Below are 18,459 nucleotides of genomic sequence, written 5' to 3'. Positions count from 1 at the left end.
GCTTTTTTCTTGGAGTTAAATGCATTCGTTAGATCACGGTAAGCAGCCACTACTTGGCTCAATGATCTTCTTATAATTCTGTTCAAACTTCTCCTGTGAAGATGAGTAGAAGTTGTGGCGAGGACTCCCAACAAGTGCTCCTGTTATCAGGTATCTGCTTTAGAAGATTCGCTTGCTGTTCCAGAGCGACAGATCTTACCGAAAGGAATTTAAAGTTGATAAGATCAGAAAAAAATTAAAAACTTCGTGATGAGATCGCTAAAGCTACACATTTTTTAACGGATTGTAATCCTTCCGAAACCGCCAAGAGAACAATACCTTGCACCACCAACATCGGACCAACAAGAAACGTAAACCACTTCCCACCACCTGAAGAGTGCGAAGATCACGCATCGGCAACTTGCAGCTCACCGCGAGAGAGCGTGCGAGCGTCGAGTCTTCAGTGCTTTACGGTAGGAGCCCCCCCGTCCGGTGGGATTGAGCATGCCGCCATCGTACACGAGCCCACACCAGTTTTTGGCCAGGAAGGGGGCATACCGTGGTATCGCCACAGCGCGTGTAGCTATTGTTTCTCGCCAGTCGCTCCATACCCGTCACACTAGCAGCGTTGCATCTGGGCAGACGTGAGCGCGCGTTATCGATGCAACCGTTCCCGGGGCCGCCGCGATAATCCTGTGCTTTTGGTGTTGAGCTAAAGTTTTGTGGTTCGAGTTGCATCTTGTAGCGTATTGCGTATTGTGTGTGTGTGTGCCCGCGCTCTTTGGGTGTTTCGTGACGGTGACAACGCGCGGCGTGAGTGTGTGCTTCGTTGCATTTTTTTCGGTTGGTTTTTCGTCGGCGAATGCAATCAGCGTGAAAAGAAGGTATTAAAATGCATCATTTTAAAATGCTTGAGCAGTCTGTGTTAAGAGAAGAAAAAAAATCAAGCGTTGTCTTTGTTTGTCGATCAACCTCAGCAACACCATCTGGAGAGCATCACCATTTTCCGATCTTCTTCCTCACCAATCGCTCATTTTGTGTGATCCGGTTTCGAGCGCCATTGCGGGCAGCAAAACCTACAGAGAAAAGAAAAATGAACGGTGTTTAGGTCCTGTGCCATGTGAGATTACTGTTTGGTGTCGGCGTTTGCTACCGTTCGACGGCCATTGCTGATCCTCATCCTCAGAGGATCATCCTCATAACCTCAATCCTGTTTTTTTTTGCGCAATCATTTAAGGAATTCACATTCAGTGCATTTTTACCCGATTGCCACACCGATATAGCGGGCGGATTAGGTGGGTGGTGTTGCATTTCACACTTCGTGCCGGGTTCACTGGGAAATGCAGCGCCATTTAGCGGAAAACGGAAATCATGCGTGCGTGCGGGCGTGTGTGCGTGACGCGCGTTAGTGAGTGGGGAAAAATTGGGGAACACGTGAAAACGCAAGCTATTCTTCTTCTTTGTTTTCTTTCTTTTGCCCCCCCCCCCCCAAGTCCGTGATTGACCGTGATTAGTAGAGTGTAGGAGGAAATGCAACACACGTTTCGGAGGTTTGTTTTTTGTGAACAGTTTCTTGGTTTTTCTCTTTTCGAACGGTGATGTTAGTGAATTTGTTGTTGAAAAGAGCGAGTGGAAAGCGAAAAGCAAATACAGTGGAAAATAGCTTCCACCGCAAGAAGTTGGACGACGACGGGTGGTGTGGAAGTGCGGGTGGAAGTGGCGTGCTAAAATCAATAGAAATAAAACACCAATTGTACTGTCTCGCTTGGCATGAGGGAAGCATTGGTGTGTACCGTTGTGTGCGAGTGAGTGCAAGAAAGGAAAAAGAAAGCAAACAAATGCAAGAAGGCTGATGACGATAAGCATTTGCCATTAGGAAGGTAAAATAAAGTGAAACAATTTAAGAAAAAGAAACGAAAAAAATGAAAAATCAAGAAAGAGAAAAGATAAAAGTCAAGAACAAACAATTAAACTTTAAATAATGAAAGAGTTCCCATTAAAAAAGTAAAATAAAGTTTAAGTAAAATGAAAAATAAAACATAAAGAAATGAAATATTTAGTAAAATAAAGGAAATGATAAAAGAACAAACAATAAACTAACTAATGAACTAAAGTAAACAATGGTGAAGAAACCGAGTCGAGTGAGTGAAATAAAGTGAATTAACAGCAAAAATAGGTAAAAAGCACTCACAGCACAACGGCAGCAGCAAATAATGAATGACCGAGTCAACCAATAATGAGTGCAGCATGAAATTGTGTGTGCCGTTCGAGTGATTCGGGGGAGTGTGATCTGGATCTGAAGCTTTGATTTTCTCCCCTTTTTCCCGGGGGGTGGGGGATTTTCCAACCGCACCCCCTCCCACCCACAACACACATACCGAACGGGTGGCGGAACGAGCCATAAAGAAAGGCGCGAGGGCGCCGGAAGAATTGAATCGTGCCCGGTAGACGTCGGTAGTAGAACCGGTAGGTTCCCGGACCGGCAAAGTAGCAAAAGTGTTTGGCCTGGAAAACCGTCTGGTATCGAAATAAAAGACGCGGGGGTTCGCGTGCCGGCCGTCCCGGTTTCTTTTTTTACCCAGCCGCAAGGTTTGAGGCTCCTTTTGGTTTCTGGGTGATAAGGCCCAAGCCAAGATAATTAGTGCTTATTAATTGCTGGGGATGTTTATGATTAGCTTGGTGGTGGTCTTGGCAAGCAGTCTTGGCTTTAATGTTCCAAACCCCTTTTTCGTTACGGCTCGGGAGAAGATTTACAGTTGGCCGGCCGTTCAGTTATCGGCCGGCTGGTTGGTTTCGTAAATTTGGCATCGTTTCTCACTTCGGTGCGTGAGATGGATGGGAAAAAGGGTTTGGTCAGGGGCTTAGGCTAATCCACGATGATTAAATTTGCACCATATTTCTCCTGCAAAGGTTGACACACACATAAACACTCACAGACACTTACGATGGTCCGAGGTCCGTAGTGATTTATATGTTATGGGGCGGTGGTGGCCGTTAACCGTGGCCATGATTCTGCCATCAGGCAGAAGTTCATAAATTTTCCCACACACTTTTGATGATGTGCCGCGTGGAATTAGGTCGTGGTTTTTAATACCATTCAAACAAATGTTAATCGACACAGATCAACAAGAATTTTTACACGATTTTTTCCTATGGAGTTTCTTTTATGAAGAGATTTGGTTCTTTTGTTGTCTTAAGAACTTTTGAAGAAACAATTTTTTAAATAAATTATAATTATTGATCTTTTAAGAGAAGAACAGAAAATTTCATATGTTTCTCATACGCTTGTTTAAGCAATAATCCTATCGATTTAACAGGTATTAATAGTTTGAATAATAATTTAAATTATATTTACTATTTTTAACAATAATTTAGTGATTCAAATGTTGTTGGTTTACGATGCTTTTCAGCTCGATTTGGAACGATGTATGGGTCAAACTATTCATGGTTCATGCTATTTTTGTTTAGTTAAGCTAAAGAGACAAAACAAAACAACAGCAATCTAATACCATTTAACACCTTGGCAGATTGGCAAACTTTATGAGTCTCCCCAGCACTGCTTGCCCATTTCATGCCAATCAGTCACAAGTGGTTTGCATCTTAATCTCTACCAAAAATCATAAGCCTAAAAACTAGAGGAGAAAAAAATATTACCACACGGAAACCCGGCATGTCACCACCGGGAGCGATAGATTTCCTCGGCTTAAATTCGGGCGACGGTGTGGAGCGTAGCGTTTAGGTTCAAACCTGCAGTTCCGGTGACCTTGGCCAAGGCGGATAGATATATTGCGTTAAGTTTCATATTTTATTTTCACACCTTATGGGAGTTTGAAGCTGTCACCTCGCGATATGCATAAATCGCAGGCCAGATTTTAGGTACGCAACGCTAGAGAGAGATCACTTCCTGCCAAAATTTGTCACACGAGTAGAACGAGTAGGGATTTCGTTCAAGTTGTTCTTAGCTGCGAGTTTCAACAGCGTAACAGCGACTAGTATTGCGTAAAATCGCCCAAACTGAAGGATGTTTTGTGCTCTACTGGCCGAGAATCGAAGGCAACTCAATTAAAAAGCCAGATTTATCGTTCGATTGATTTGCTTTGATTGTTTGCTGTCTCAGTGGGTCACCTCATTTGTCCACAATATTTATCGTTTCCTGTTTTTTCCCTGGGAGATTTGTATCTTCGGTTCTTCCTTGTTTTGGGGCCTTAACAATTAGTAAGACAAACAATTATTCAAAGTTCCTATGATTTACGGTTCTGTAAATCGATACCGTTCCAGGAGGACAGGTGGCTGTTCTGATTCGTTCTAGCTCTCGAAAGCACTCCAACTTCAAATCACTTTTAATCTGTATATATAACCGAAAACCGGGGTCTCTACTACTAACTGTGCCCCTGTTCTCTGTTCGTGATAGCTCCCGTTCGTCTAGCTGCAATCGTGGCTGAATTGGGGCGTGTTACACCTTGAGATTAATGAAATCTTCCAAGATGCACGATGTGGTTCCAACTGGCTGCTCCAAGCACACCAACTAATCATTTCGCTGCACCCAAACCGCCTTTTCCGACCGCACGCGGGATAAGACACGCGTCTGCTGCCGGTTTGCAGCTGGAACCCATACAAGGTGTTTGAGTCTGTTTGTGTGCAGTTGCGAAAAGTGAACCCCATATCGTTTCGGTGTACCCACACCACACTGATGCGGCGCTGGAGTGCACCGATGATACGCAATGCTACTGGCGCTGGAGCTGCTGGTGCAACCCACTGCAACCGGACAGATAGAGTGTGCGCCGGGGTGGAGCGTGTCGAAGAACAAAGCTGGTGTCGATAGAATGAGATCCTCCCTCCCTTGCGCCAATGATAGAGTCGGTGTCCAGCCAGCTGCCTCTCGCCGCTCGAAGGGGATGATTTATGTGCCCCGTTTTTAGTACCCCGCATTGGACGTACTCGGACGGGGTGGGTTTTTTTTTGCGATGGTCCAAGAGAGATCGTGTTCTGTGTGAGCTTTGGCGAAACGAGATGCGTCGGGTAGCGGGAGTTACTAATGCTGGGTAATGTGAGAGTGGTTTGAAGCGTGCAGCATGCTGTGTGATGCTGAATCTGAGTTGAACTTCGCGACTTAGTTATTGTGCAAAAAGCTAAGGTAGCAACATTAACTCGGCAACGTTTACGCTTATGGTAGAACTTGCAACATTAGTTACCGAGGGTTATCTTTTTCTTGTGGGTAGCATTGTGCGCAACGTGGTACAAGTTTATGAGCCAGAACGACAAAAATATAACCTCGGTTAAGAGTTATAAGAGCAATAGCAATGTTTTCTTGCTTCAGATTTTCATGCAGAACATTGAAGAGCGCTTGCCTGCTTGACTTTATTAATATTGTAACAGAATGATTGGATAGCTAGAGCTTTAAATTTGAAATGACCAAATAGAATGAGTTGGGGATGTATCGAGGTTATCGCAGGACTCCTGTACTCAAGAGTCATGTCAAGTGAGGTCAAGGAGGACACAATTGACATGGTAATATTCTAGTTGCAGATATTAAAACCAGAAGTAACAGTAGAAGAGAAGGTTATTGGACAACCTGAAGGATAACTAATGTTTGCTAAGTAAATAAAAGAACAGCTCTCTTGGCCTGGACAGCCTGATGATTGGTCCGCAATAAATAAAGCCTATGAATAATAACCAACTCAGTAGACATTGGCGAACAGCTGCAGGGCACTTTCGTTACATTTACTGCCGGCTCCATCATTGATTGCCGGGACCAGCCGGGAGCTAGCCAACCTAAATTGGCGCATAATGTCTCTGCCAAAAAGGCTGCGCATGATATTCAAACCTCATTTTTGTTGTTGCTCCAGCCACCCGTTCCGAACAATTGGAAACGATTACGGTGGAACAAGATAAAAGCCTGCCAGTTCGGGAACGATCCTGTTCGTTCGGTCGTGTGGCGTAATTGAGAAATGCTCCAAATTTTAGCATTTCGCCTCCGGTCTTTGGCACACGAGGCACTGTTTCGCCGACTACGACTACTTTCACTTTCGGAAGGGGGTTTGCTTGTTGCTCATTGTCGGTGTGCGCGGGTGAGCATTACTTGCTCTGCAGCTGCATTGAGCCTTCGCTGGTGCACCGGCCAGCTTTCTTCTTCCCCTCCATGGTTGGTACGGATGCTGGAGAGCTAGAAGGGAACTTGCTATTGCGAGTAGGCTAAGACAGGATTGGCACGCAAACGATCACCGTGGCGCGAGTTGGTGAACCTGGGTTCGTTCCAGGGCTCGACATTCCGATCACGATCCTAAGCTACCTAAGTGCAGGCGGCTGTCGATCAGTTGGCTAGTGCGCCCGGGCCAGATCAAATCGCATGCCTTGCGGGCCTCTTGGACCCGGCTGCCATTCATCGGTGGACGGATCGATGTTAACCAGCTTTGAAACCCTTCCCGAACTGGAGGCTGGACGTGCTTTCCGAAGTTAAGTCGTCATCAGGCAAATGCTTCTACAGCAGCCATGCAATCCTGCCGGCTTTACAGAGCATCACACCCTAGTAGATGCCCGTCTCGGACCATTGTACTGCGTCCGGCGTACATAAATCCCGATCGTTAAACAGCTCTTCGGAGCTTCGAACGGATGAATGGGGTGGATCTGAAGTGTGGCAATGCAAAAATTTACATCTTAATAAACAAACCGTCACGTCAGACGGGACGGACCATCGGCAAAATGGGGAAGTATGGTCAGGAATATCCAATAGGTCCCTTTCGACAGGGTTGGGTCTGCCAGACAGAAGCCTCCCGAGGTTGACGAGATCTCTGCTTCACCAGCAATGACCTCCCTGCAGGAAGATGCGTAACGTCCACAAAGCTGAACGTCGTCTGCTCTCCGGAGTGCTTGCATCTTCTACGATCGAAAGCCCGGCCGTGGATGTGGGAAAACGTATTGGAGTATTGTTTACGTGCGCTTACATGCAAATCATTGGGGTGGGTGGTTGCGCAACGATTTGGCAATGGGGATTTGTTTGCCTGCAAAACGGCTACCGATCGGCTTTAGCCGTTGTTTAATGACCCGTAGGACAGACACACACTCATCGCAGAGGAGGATGGGGCAGTCGTTGGTGGGCGAGTTACTGGTCATCGAGACACGCTGACATTGTAATTAATTAAGTTCCCATTACGCTTACACTCATCGTACCCATGTATCCCATCGCGGGATGGTTACGTGGGCCGCTTCGTCATGCTTCCTTTTCTGCGAGGATCAACCGAATCGAAATGAGCCGAAGCTCATTCCTGATGAGTGTGACTTTAAGAATGTAGTTTTGTCCCAGGGCGCGAGAGTTTGTGAGATGTGATTTATCCCATATTTGGATGTCTTGTTTTGGCTGCACCAGTTTCAGCTGATAGCCGTAAGGTAATTGGAACAGTTTTCATTAGCTTCATGGGTACCATGCTGAAAATGGAGCACTTTAAATGAGTTTGACCTTATTATCGCGTTAAGATAGTGATCTTGATGACAGGAGTGCTACAGGATGTATGTGGTTAACGAGAGTGTCCTTGTTGGGGTGATGGTCGTATTATTGGGTGTTAATGTGGCGCCAGTTGTCCATAACCTTTCGAAAGTCTTGAGGATATGGTACATTTATTGACATTTTATGCAATATTAACGCTATACAGAAATCAACAGCTGAACCTGAAGGTACCACACAAGCTGTGCGGTTTATTTTGACCCGACTTCAAACTTAAATTATTAATTCATAAAAAAAACCCGTTAAACTATGCAAATATCATTGCAAATAGTCTGATTGGCTATCGAATCCCGTCCAGACCGTCTCTCCGTAGGCAGAAATAACTATCCAGCTTCGGGTAAAATTAATTCAAGGAAGCCAGAAATGGTAAGCCAAGACCTCACAAGGTTCCCAACGCTATATAGTTGAGGAGTAAAGTACATGACGATAATACAACCGCATCTACCTGTCTACTTCCAGTCAAAATTAGATCTCGAACCGGGCTGTCTGCTGAAGAATCCTCGAAAAACAGCCTCGAGAGTCCTGCTTGGCTGGCCGTTTCTAGTTTTTCGTGACTTAATTCAACCCATAGATGGATAGTCAGTCCTGCGTACGGGGAGTCGAGTGTGAATCCTGCCTGTGGGAGACTATGGGAATTGATTCCCAGCGCTGCTGTGTGAAGACTGGCGCCGCTATGGCTTCGGCCATCGGACCGCTCCAGTGAGAGGGAAACCAATGATGCTTAAAAGCAATAATTTTTGGACATTATAAACAGTTTTGAAGATCATATGAATAATGAAGCATCAAGTTGTGTCTCCTAGCAGCTCACAAGATCGCAAGGTCTAATGCATCAACTATGTAATACAATTTAGCAATATTGAAGCCATTAACCCACCCATGCTGGACTATACCACGGAAGCATACCTCTGCGGTATGAATTTACACTCTCCCCTAAGTCTAAGGTCACCTGAAGACCCCCATCCCCGATAAGACCTCTTTCAAACTCGTTGCTCAAAGTCGCACCTACTGCTGGTTGCATCGATTGTGCAACATCCTCCACGGTCACCGGGGGAGAGATCTTGAAATCAGGGCGAAGAAACCGAGGCACTCCGGGGGAATGTGGTTGAAGATAGCAATAATAACAAAAAAATACACCGAATAAACTAACATAAATCTCACATGACAGGTAAAGAGAAAAATTAAAGCGTACCATTTTGTAGCTTGCCCCGGCTGTGTTGTGTGCATCGCCAGCTCTCCCTGCCCACCATGCATGCGGGCCATTCTAGGTCAAACGCGATACGCCCCGGCCATTCCGGTTTGGGTGTGTGTGTGTGTGTGTGTGTGTGTGTGTGTGTGTGTGTGTGTGTGTGTGTGTGTGTGTGTGTGTGTGTGTGTGTGTGTGTGCCCGCGCCCTCTCTTTCCTGGCCCGGTGGCCAGAAGTTCCAAGTTCAGTCACCCTTGGGTGGCACGCGGCCCAGCTACCACAGCCAAAGCAGTTGAAACTGAAGCAATAATTATCTAATACAGGGTGGCAGGAGGCTCGATTCCCTGGAAGTGTGGGATGAGGGGGACCAGTAAATTTGGCTTAACCTGAACCTTCATGCCACGAAGCTGAGGCGCTTGTACGGGCCTGTAGTAGATAGTCCGATCGACCGATACTGGTACGATCCACATACACGCATGAAAGGATTGGATGTAGGTTAAGCAGGTGGTCTGCCTGCCGACTCGCTCAGCTGATGGCCGCAGGGTGATAGTAGCCGACGGCACCGTGTGGCGTCATGGAACGCACAAAATGGGCAGAGCGAGACGGAGAGAGTGCCAAACACTTCACCAACATCATTCATCAGTCAGTGGCACCCGAATGTTCGGCCATGTAGCGATGCACCGCTTTGGAGACCCATTCAGCGAGTACTTCTGGAGCAAAGTTTGGCACTGCGTGCGGGTTTTTTTTTGCGGCTATGATTTTGGGATGTGTAAATAGGGGTGAAAACCCGGGCAATCATCAACAACACTTGAGATGTGTAGTGGTACCTTCGTGAAGCGTTAAATTTAAATCGCCGGGGGAGCTGCGGTGCGCGCCATCACGTCAGTTTGGCGAAATCAATTTGCCGAGTGAGTGAGATGGTTTTGCAAGATCACTTCACTGTGTGTGCCAAGTGCCGGTTGGCAGCGTGTTCGGATGACCCAAATCAATCACCAAAATATTGATTCTGATTACACCGGCCGCGGGCAATCGAGGGCGAAGGCGGTGGCCCCACCGGCCCAGCGGGATTTAAAAGCTGTTGTGCAATTGGTGTGAGGGACTGGAAATGCGTGCCACAATGATTAACGATGCTCGTAATTACATTATATTGTACTCGCGAGCATTAAAAATGTGGTATGCTAACGCCCTGTCTGGAGACTCGACAACGGTGGCGCAGAATCCAGTTTTTAAAGCGTTAGAGTTATCGCACGGGTGCCATCACCGTAAATCCCACCGCGATTACTGCACCCTCTCGGGGAGACTATCTTCAGACAGCAGCTTTAGAGCTTAAGGGTTGGGCATGGGGACCCAGGTTTCAGGTTTCAAACAAAACAGAGGAGCCCCCCAGCACAAGCACTGTCCCCAGAAAACTGGTTCATTTAATTTTGGAGTGCAAACCCGACGGTCTATCGATCAATCGATTGATCGGTGGTCGAGTGGAACGTTTGTCAGCCCTCGGTTAACGCGCCCGGGGTCTCCCGAGAGGTGTCCTAGGAGTAGTTGCCTTTTTTTTTTGTTGTTGTGGACGAAGCGTTGTGGTCGTGCTTGCGAAATGTGCCTGCGCTGACCCAAATTCTCAACCAGCAGCAGCAGCAGCAGTTCACCTGATGGTACCTTTGACCACCAGCATCAGGTACGATTGACGAACCCCGTCGGCGATAAAGTTATTGGCAGTGCGCGAATGGGCCAACCGGCGACCAGGTTAAAGGATCGGTCCACAGGTTAAGATCCCAGGGACTTAATGGAGTGATTAGTGAAAGTGATCGCTTAAAGTAGGCACGTGCGGTGCCAGAACCTGCAGAACTCCACCCATGCTGCTACGACGACTGCGAGCGAAGGGGGGAGAATTCAACTTGGGAAGCACTGGGTTCGGAGCTCCAGCGGCCCTGGGAGCCGTCTTGTCGCGATCTCGAGTGCTGCAAAGGAAAACTAGGTTAGAGGGTTTGTCTGGTCGCTGGTCGAATGCCGGCTGCAATTGCTATGCCCAGTAAGGCCAGCCCGAGATGTCTACGGCTACGAAATGCGTTCGCTTTCATCGAGACGTGGGTAAAATGATCGGACAGACCCGTACACACACACACACGCAAATCAAATGACATACCGTAGTTGACCAATGCAGAGCAGGTGTTGATGGTGCTGGAAATAGTGGAGAACAATGTTACGATCCAGCCGCGATGGACAACATTCGATTGCACTTAGCATTAGGGTTAGGCGTTTTTCGCTCCAACTTCTTGCCGACTCTTGGAGGGTGAGTGTTGTTTGCTGGGGACACCGAATTGGGTAGGTAAGTAAATGGCAACATTGACTATGTTGTCTGTTTGCCAACTGGCCATCGTGTCGGGGGGTTTTTTTAAGGAGAGGTTCATTTGCTCAACCGCGGGCCATAAATTCGGCGCACAAACAGGTGAACGATTTGCGCGTGATCGAGCATAGTTTATAACTGGACCTAGTCCCGGCCGGCCCTTTTAAGGCGTGATGTTTGTACGTAAATATTTGAAATTCTTGCCGCTACCGTACCAGATGCTGGGGCGTACAGCAAGCGAGCATCTTGAGCGAAATAACTTCAGTATGGCGTGCTTGCGCTTCCTGGAAGCTGCTGGATGGATAGCTCATTAGGATTCCTCGGACTTGAAATCATTCGATTGGGCCGTCCTTTCCGGTTCGATGACGTTTCGTGGCGTGTGGGTCGCTGGGTGTCATTCTAGCTATTTTTTCCCTCCTCTCCTGAAGCTGAACATCTTTATACGATTAGAGGATGCCCTTGTCCTTCGCTTCCAATTAGCGAGCGAGGTTCAGCGTTGGTGAAGCGCAACAGAATCGTACCCAAAAATGATACGATTGTGATATACAGCATCACCACTAATTGATGACATAATCATCGATGAAAGATGGCCAGCCGGCTGTTGATTGCGGTGTGGGGTTCGGACGGGACAGGATCGCCCCGGACGGTGGGCGCACTTGCCTCGACTGTCCTTTAAATCTTAACAGCTCTGATCTGAGCCTGCTCATTGGATTAATTATTATCACTGGCCTGTGAAGGTTCGGTGTGCCGTGAGCGATGAGCAGCAACTGGGCACCGTTGCTTCTTGCTGTCCAGCGATTCGGCAGCGGAAGTGGGTAGGAATCTGACAATATTTCGGATGAATATTTTTCAAACATTGTATTCGATAGTTTTATTATGCATATAGTTAAGTGTCATCGATTGGATGAAGATATCTGTCGGAAGCGCGCTTAGGTGAATGTCATTGATAAATTAAAGACAATGGTGTGTGCAGTCAAATTGCCTGCGTCGCTGTCAGTCTGTGGCAAAACCATCGAAACTGAGTAAAAGTAAGGTATCCTTTACCCGTCGTCCTCTTGGTCTTGATTATTCTATTTAAATTGTTTTTTTTTCTGCCTCCATCAAAGCTTATTTTTCATGTCCATCTTTGTCTTTGTTCACTTTCAGCTAGCTGTCATCTGCCGCGGGGATTGATGTGTTGAGTGTACGAAGGTTGTTTTTTTGTGTTTTTTTTTCTCTTAAGTGGCACGCAAATAGCTCTATTAAGTGACCACCGTGGTGCGTTTGATGCATTTAGTAGCCTTGGTACGGGCGGGCAGTCACAGCTACCAGCGCTGTGGCATTTGGGCGCTGCAGCGCTGAATATGACACACGCTTTGACGGGCCACTGTCAAAGCAACTTCCTCACCGTTTGACGCGATGCCCACGATGTCCTCGACGTGGATCGATGAGCGGCCGGGCACCCACGGCAGCCCGGTCGGACGGCGAAGCTCCGTCGATCCGTCCGATGCGTTCAGCAACATCAGCAACCAGAGTGCGGGTTCGGGCCGGTCGGGCGTGCGTCGGTTCGGAGACATCTTTCGCAACCGGCTAAAGCTGGCAGGTGCGGCAGCGATGCGTACCTTCAACGATAGCTTCCCGCAGGAGTGCAAGATCAACACGGACGAGGAGAACGGGGTCCAGACGCCATCGCCCAAGATGGCGAACGCCGGTGCGAAAGGTGGTGTCCGGACGGCGTCGTTCGATGCGCTTGATGCGGTGCTGGTGAACGAGCGTGTGATGGGCCGCAAACGGGATCGAACGAAGGAGCGTAGTAACACGCTGGCTGGTAGTGGACCTGCCGCTGGTGAAGATACTGGAGGACTACGTTCGAGACGCAGTTCGACCATGTTCCGACAGCGGACCGTACATCGTACACCGAGTGGGTATGTACCCTGTTTTTGCTTGTTCTCGTTCCTTCAAGATAAGAGCTTTAAGAAATTTGTATAATTAGACGAGAGTCGCGCTTCTCTGTCATAACTGCTCCGAGGACAAATCTTCCACCTGGTAAACGTCGGCTGGTGACGACTTTTTTATTTTGGATAGCCCTTCTCTTCTTCATCCACCAAAAACGATATCAATTAAGGCACCGGAGGAATGGTCTTCACACGGTCCAAGGGCGTCTTCGAGAAGAACCCTTTACCAAGGTTTCCCCGCCAGTGTGCCGCTCCGATCCGTGCCGTCTCCGTTACTGATTGGCGTCTAGGTCGTAGTTTGTTTATGCAGTGCCAGACGGCCCCAAAGAGACCCTCGCGCCGGAGTACATCTGAGAGCAGGTTACATTTAGGGAGATGATAAATTGTTACATCGGTGTACTTGATCCTCTAGCAGCCGTCTTTCTCGCTCTCCTCGTCATACCTTGCGTAGTGCACGATCTTTGCAGGACAATTAATTAATAAGGCTGTACGATCGTGGCGCTGCATGCACGGAACTTGCTACGACCGGCCCTTCAAGAGCCGGCCCTGGAGGTTAAGGCCGGAAGCATGCGCGCTTATATTTACAAAGCGCTTCAATTTCAACAGGTTTGGTTCGGTCTCGATTAGGCGGCTGTGTTTGGGGCTCCATTAATTGAATAAAATCGTGACATGCCGGGGGAGGTTGCTGCTGAGACTGTCTGGGGTCTGCAGCAACGAACCGTTTGGCTATGCTAATTTTTCTCAGCTGATCCGATGAGGCTACGGGATGACTATAATAGGTGTGAAATTCCACGGTACGAGAATTTTTGTCCATTCGTGGAAAGACTCGCGCGAGTTTGAAAAGGGAAAGGTTGATTACTGGAGGTGATGGTCAGAGTGAAGCGTGTCGGCAAACCGAACGAATCCGGTGGACATCATTTGGATTGATTTATTTGGGTTGAATGAAGTATTTACGATTTTGAGAATGTTTAATTAATGTTTGTACTTATCTTTGCTTGGAGCAAAGATGGTTAGGCAATTCTTCGGACTAATTGATTCACATTCAAGGGAAAAAGCATTCCTTGACCGAAGCAAGAGACAAGCGATTAAGCTGCCCTGTGTTGGACCAGCGGAATCGTTGTCCAAGAATCATCGCCAGTTAATCGCAAACGTGACCTTTACGTCAGAAGATCGTCACTGTCAGACAGTCCTCGTGTCTGCAGTAGGGCAAGGTGGAACTCCAAACATCTTACTCCCTCCTGGAGTTAATCCTTAAAGATCATTAGTTCATCTGTCAATTTTCATATAAAATAAATAAAGTGACATTAATACTTGCATTTGAATCGACATTGATGGTAATGATGGTGTTAAATTTTAATCTAGTGAATTGTTATTTAAATTCATACTACTCCTAATTAAAAATCGTTTTAAACGCTTAAAATTGTCGCTTAAGGTTTGCGTTTCTTTAACGAAAAAGTCGAATGATTATCAATGGAAAGTAAAGCCGGTCGCACGATGACGCTTGCTGGTCAAGCAGCGTGTAGTCGTTAAACGAGATGAGCTCGTTAATTTGAAATTAAAAACCTCCATCTACATCTGTCACACAATCAAGTGAGAGTAAGTTTCGTGCATTTAACGAGTTGCGATTGTTCCGTAGCGTTTGCGAGCTTAAATTGCTACATGAGTGACTGAACTAAACGGAAAACCCAAATTTTCCTTTTTGGGCATTAATGTTTGCCGAAGAGCATTAACCGCTAGGAGAAATCACATGAGAGCCGTCGAGAACTGTGTATAATATTGATGAGGTGATGATGATGCTGCTAATACAAACAGTGCAAAAGCTTGCGAGGCCGGAAAATCCGCTTGTACTATAATTGTGCTGTTCCACCCTCACGCCGATGCAACAACCTTCACCCAGCAACCGTCGGCAGCCCGCGAAAGCGTGAAGATCATGATTGAAGATCGGCAACGAGGTGATCCCGCCATCAGATCGGATCAAAGGCACACACCGCGTGAAGGTCTCTGTGAGGGGACTGTACACGGTCCTCCCCATTTGACTCCGAAAACTCCGTTCGAAGGAAGGAAAAGACCTGCAGCAAAAAAAAGGTGTCCATATGTGTCGCTTCGTCGCTCTGTTCGAGCGGTTGAGCATAACGATGCATAACGGGGTAAAATATTCATCTGGCTGGTGGCATTGGTGGTCCGATCTGCGTAGCAATCGGGCCCAATCAGCTCGTTTAGCTAAACGATTCGATGCATTTTGGGCGCTTCCAATTAGTCCAATATCATCCGTTTTAATGAGGATCAAATGGCGGGAGATCTCCTCGATTTGCATGATGAGCCGGCACGCGTCTTCTTGCAATGAATGCTTTCGGCGAGCGCGAGTGGAGAGTGTGAAGAAGAACGCAACTGAAGGGTTCTTGTGCATGCGTTATGTTTTCGTTCGAATAGCACTGAATCGCTGAACCCCCAAAATAGGGCACTCACGATTCGATCTGACATTCCCAACTGGCCAGCCAGCCAGCCAAGGCTGTATATTGTACAAGCCGAGAATCGGATTTTCAGTGTGTCCGTGAAAATAAACACCGTGACGTGTCGTGCAGACGAGCTGAGCTCCGATTCGGGTAGCGAATTGGTGCAAAAATTGGAAGGCCAACGGTCTAATACGTTGCGAGGTGATCCATAAACTCCTACACTGCCCGTTTGATCGACCAAAGTTCAATCCGATGGGTGCCTTCCTGGTGCTCCTTATAAATATCATTAATTGATGCCTCCGAAATTTGTTCCAGCTGGCGTCGGACCGATGGTGTCGGATTGGTCAATGGGTTTCCTTGGTATTTTCGGCGAAACCGTATCGTGTATGGATTTCTCTATCATTAAACCATTGCAAAAGGTTATGCAGACCGATGGTTTACTGGCTTTAAATGGAGTACATCAGAAGGGTGATGTGTGCCTTTTGTAAGGGAGTTTAAATTGCAAGGGAAAATGCCATTTAATGCTTTTAAGACTTCAGAGTTGGTTAGATCGTCTTACCAAGTCGACTGAGCTACAGGCTAGACTACCTGCTAGCTAGCATTGAGTAAACCTGGTATCGACGGAATATAAGCTGAATAACCTAAAACTCGCAATGCAATGCTCGTAGTTATTGAGAGGGTTATTCGGTTATGAATATTTCCTACAAGATATTGTCCCTGATCCTCGCTGTTGATATTTGTAGTGAAGATCAATCAAGATGTTGAATATCGCTTCGTCGAAGAGACAATTGAAACCAATTAAAGAAGATTCTGGCGAGCTATCACCGACCGAGATCTTCACCATGTGTTAAATCTTGAAGGAAATGGACGAGCAAAATGTCCAATTTCACATATTGAAGGTGATTAAGGAAGATTAAACTAAAAGAGCTCGTGGTTTCCACTAAGAGCTTGTTTGTCCCTTTTTTAACATGGCGTTATAGAGAGCTGGATCTCGGAGATCTTCAAGAAAGAAAATCCTAGAACCATATTCAAGCAAGTTAGTTCAGACTCTGCTACTGCTGATGGCATAGACAGGGAGTCTGATTGGTCGATGGATTTCACAGATATTTGAGGTGTCTCTGGGATAAAGGTTTGAGGTTCTCCTAAGTGTCAGAAGCTTAAAAAAGGGTCTTGTAAGTTGCTACAAACTTCAGGTTGTAGGTGAACCAGATAACATCCAGATAGGAGATGGACCTCTTGAAGTCCTCCAAAGGTTAACATAAATGAGGCCAAAAGCGCCGATAACTTCATAGATGTAGTTCTGGCTTCCAACCGGCCATACTACAGTCTGAAGCACATTCCACGCTCAAAGCACTATCTAGAATCTATAGCATGGACCATATCCAGCCTTTCAACTTGTAAAATTCTTTAAGACCATTTTAAAGATTTTTTTAAAAATAATTTAATAACACATCTACACATGGATTATCAAGCAATGTAACGATCTTTTAAAGAGGACACTCAAAACATACTTACAGCGAAATCACCAGAAAGTACGGCTTATTCTTTCCACCATCGCCCATCCAAGTTTGAAGCGCCCATGTTTTACATTTTCCCCAAGTGCACTCCAATGCACTCGGTAGCAAAAAGCAGGGATAACCTCCGTACCATCCCCATCGAAGCGGGAGGGACCTTTAAGCATCAGTTTTTCCCACCAAACCAAAAAAAAAAACACAAGAGTTTCTTTTATTTTCCCTCGCTGCCTTGACAAAGAATTTCCGGCTGCCGTTGCAGCCAAATTGGTTTCTTTGTGTCGGTGACAGGCAATTTTTCTTCTCCCAGGCAGCGGATGTGACCTTCGGCGTTTGAAGGTGCCATTTTCGCTATCGACACACGGTGTGTGTGGCTGTACTTCACCAGGCAGAAGGGCAGAAGTTTTAAGATCTCTAAATGGTTTATTGCGATGCACCGAAGGTAGCACATTCCGGTACCGGTGTGAATTACATTTTTCGCTTGTAACCGTAAAGTTCACGTTAAAGGAAAACCCCCGTCTCGAACAGGGGAAACACTATCAGCATCTTGCAGCAACCCTCCTGTTCCGGGTTGCATTTCGGTGGAAAATGCTGCTTCATTGTGTTGTGCTGGTTGAGCGATGGGGGGCCGTAAATTTTAGAAAGAAGCTACCCCGAACCGAGACGTGCGGCTACGAATGCTGAGGCAGCTCATGTGGGAGCTTTGGAGATGTCTGGCAATAAATTGAGTGGCAAATTAGCTGTACCGTACCTTATTTTGTAATGCAATGAAAAGTTGTACCTTTTTTGGTTGTGTAGGAGAAAATGTTTCACTTTCTTTAATGTTGTTGTACGTACTTTGAGGAAATTTGTTCGGCAATTGTAAAGGTTATTGAAGGAAAATGAAGGCCCTCTCGCTTGTCCGAACGCCCAAACGAATCGTTGATGAGAGATAATTTTCGTCTTTCTGCATACACCAATCAAAGCGTGTCAGTGCACTAATTTTGCCACCGACTACAGAGGGAAAGAGTGGCAATAAAACCCAGTTACCCAGGATGGTGCGTGATGGGTCCAGTGTAGACGTGTTTTTTTTTTCAATATGTAAGCAATCATAGAAACGTCAGAGCTCGATCGATAAAGATCGCAAGCGGCGTCTCGAGCATAAACATACGAAGCGGATTTCACTTTCTTCAAGTTTTAAAAGTAAAAGAAGTAAAAGAAGCTTTGAATTCATTCAGAGGAGAACCAAGCGCCGAGTCCATGCCCGTATCAGATGTAGCACAATCGATCACTTGCAAGATCGCATCGTAATGTGAGCAATGCTGGAGTCTAATGATATTTTCACTCGACTCACCTGCTCACCGGCAAACGAGATGGTATGAGGCTGGCTGACCTACTCCGAGTTGCTGGTACGGAGGAATGGTTGTAGCAAGAAAAAAAAAGTGAAATACGAAGATAACCGGAATGCTCGTTAGCTGCACAGACTGTACAGACGTACTCGATGGACTGCAGATCTTCCCTTGCGGTTGCTGATGGAGCTGATCAGCTGTTGTTATAGGGCCCGACCTAGAAACTATTTGC

At 46.7% G+C, this 18,459-nt stretch overlaps 1 protein-coding gene across 1 annotated transcript in view; it reads left to right on the top strand.

Annotated features, from left to right (window-relative positions):
* The first annotated feature begins 484 nt into the window (after nucleotides 1-484).
* The window catches only part of LOC118509919, a 63,407-nt gene continuing 45,432 nt past the window's right edge, over nucleotides 485-18,459 (top strand). The window contains exons 1-2 of the mRNA XM_036051229.1: nucleotides 485-863; nucleotides 12,148-12,905. Of these exons, the coding sequence (XP_035907122.1) occupies nucleotides 12,400-12,905 (506 nt within the window). The 5' untranslated portion in view covers nucleotides 485-863; nucleotides 12,148-12,399. The remainder of the gene's footprint in view (nucleotides 864-12,147; nucleotides 12,906-18,459) is intronic.

This window comes from Anopheles stephensi, chromosome 3 (assembly GCF_013141755.1).
Source record: "Anopheles stephensi strain Indian chromosome 3, UCI_ANSTEP_V1.0, whole genome shotgun sequence".
In the NCBI taxonomy this organism is placed as follows: domain Eukaryota; kingdom Metazoa; phylum Arthropoda; class Insecta; order Diptera; family Culicidae; genus Anopheles; species Anopheles stephensi.
This window is presented reverse-complemented; position numbering and strand designations above follow the sequence as displayed.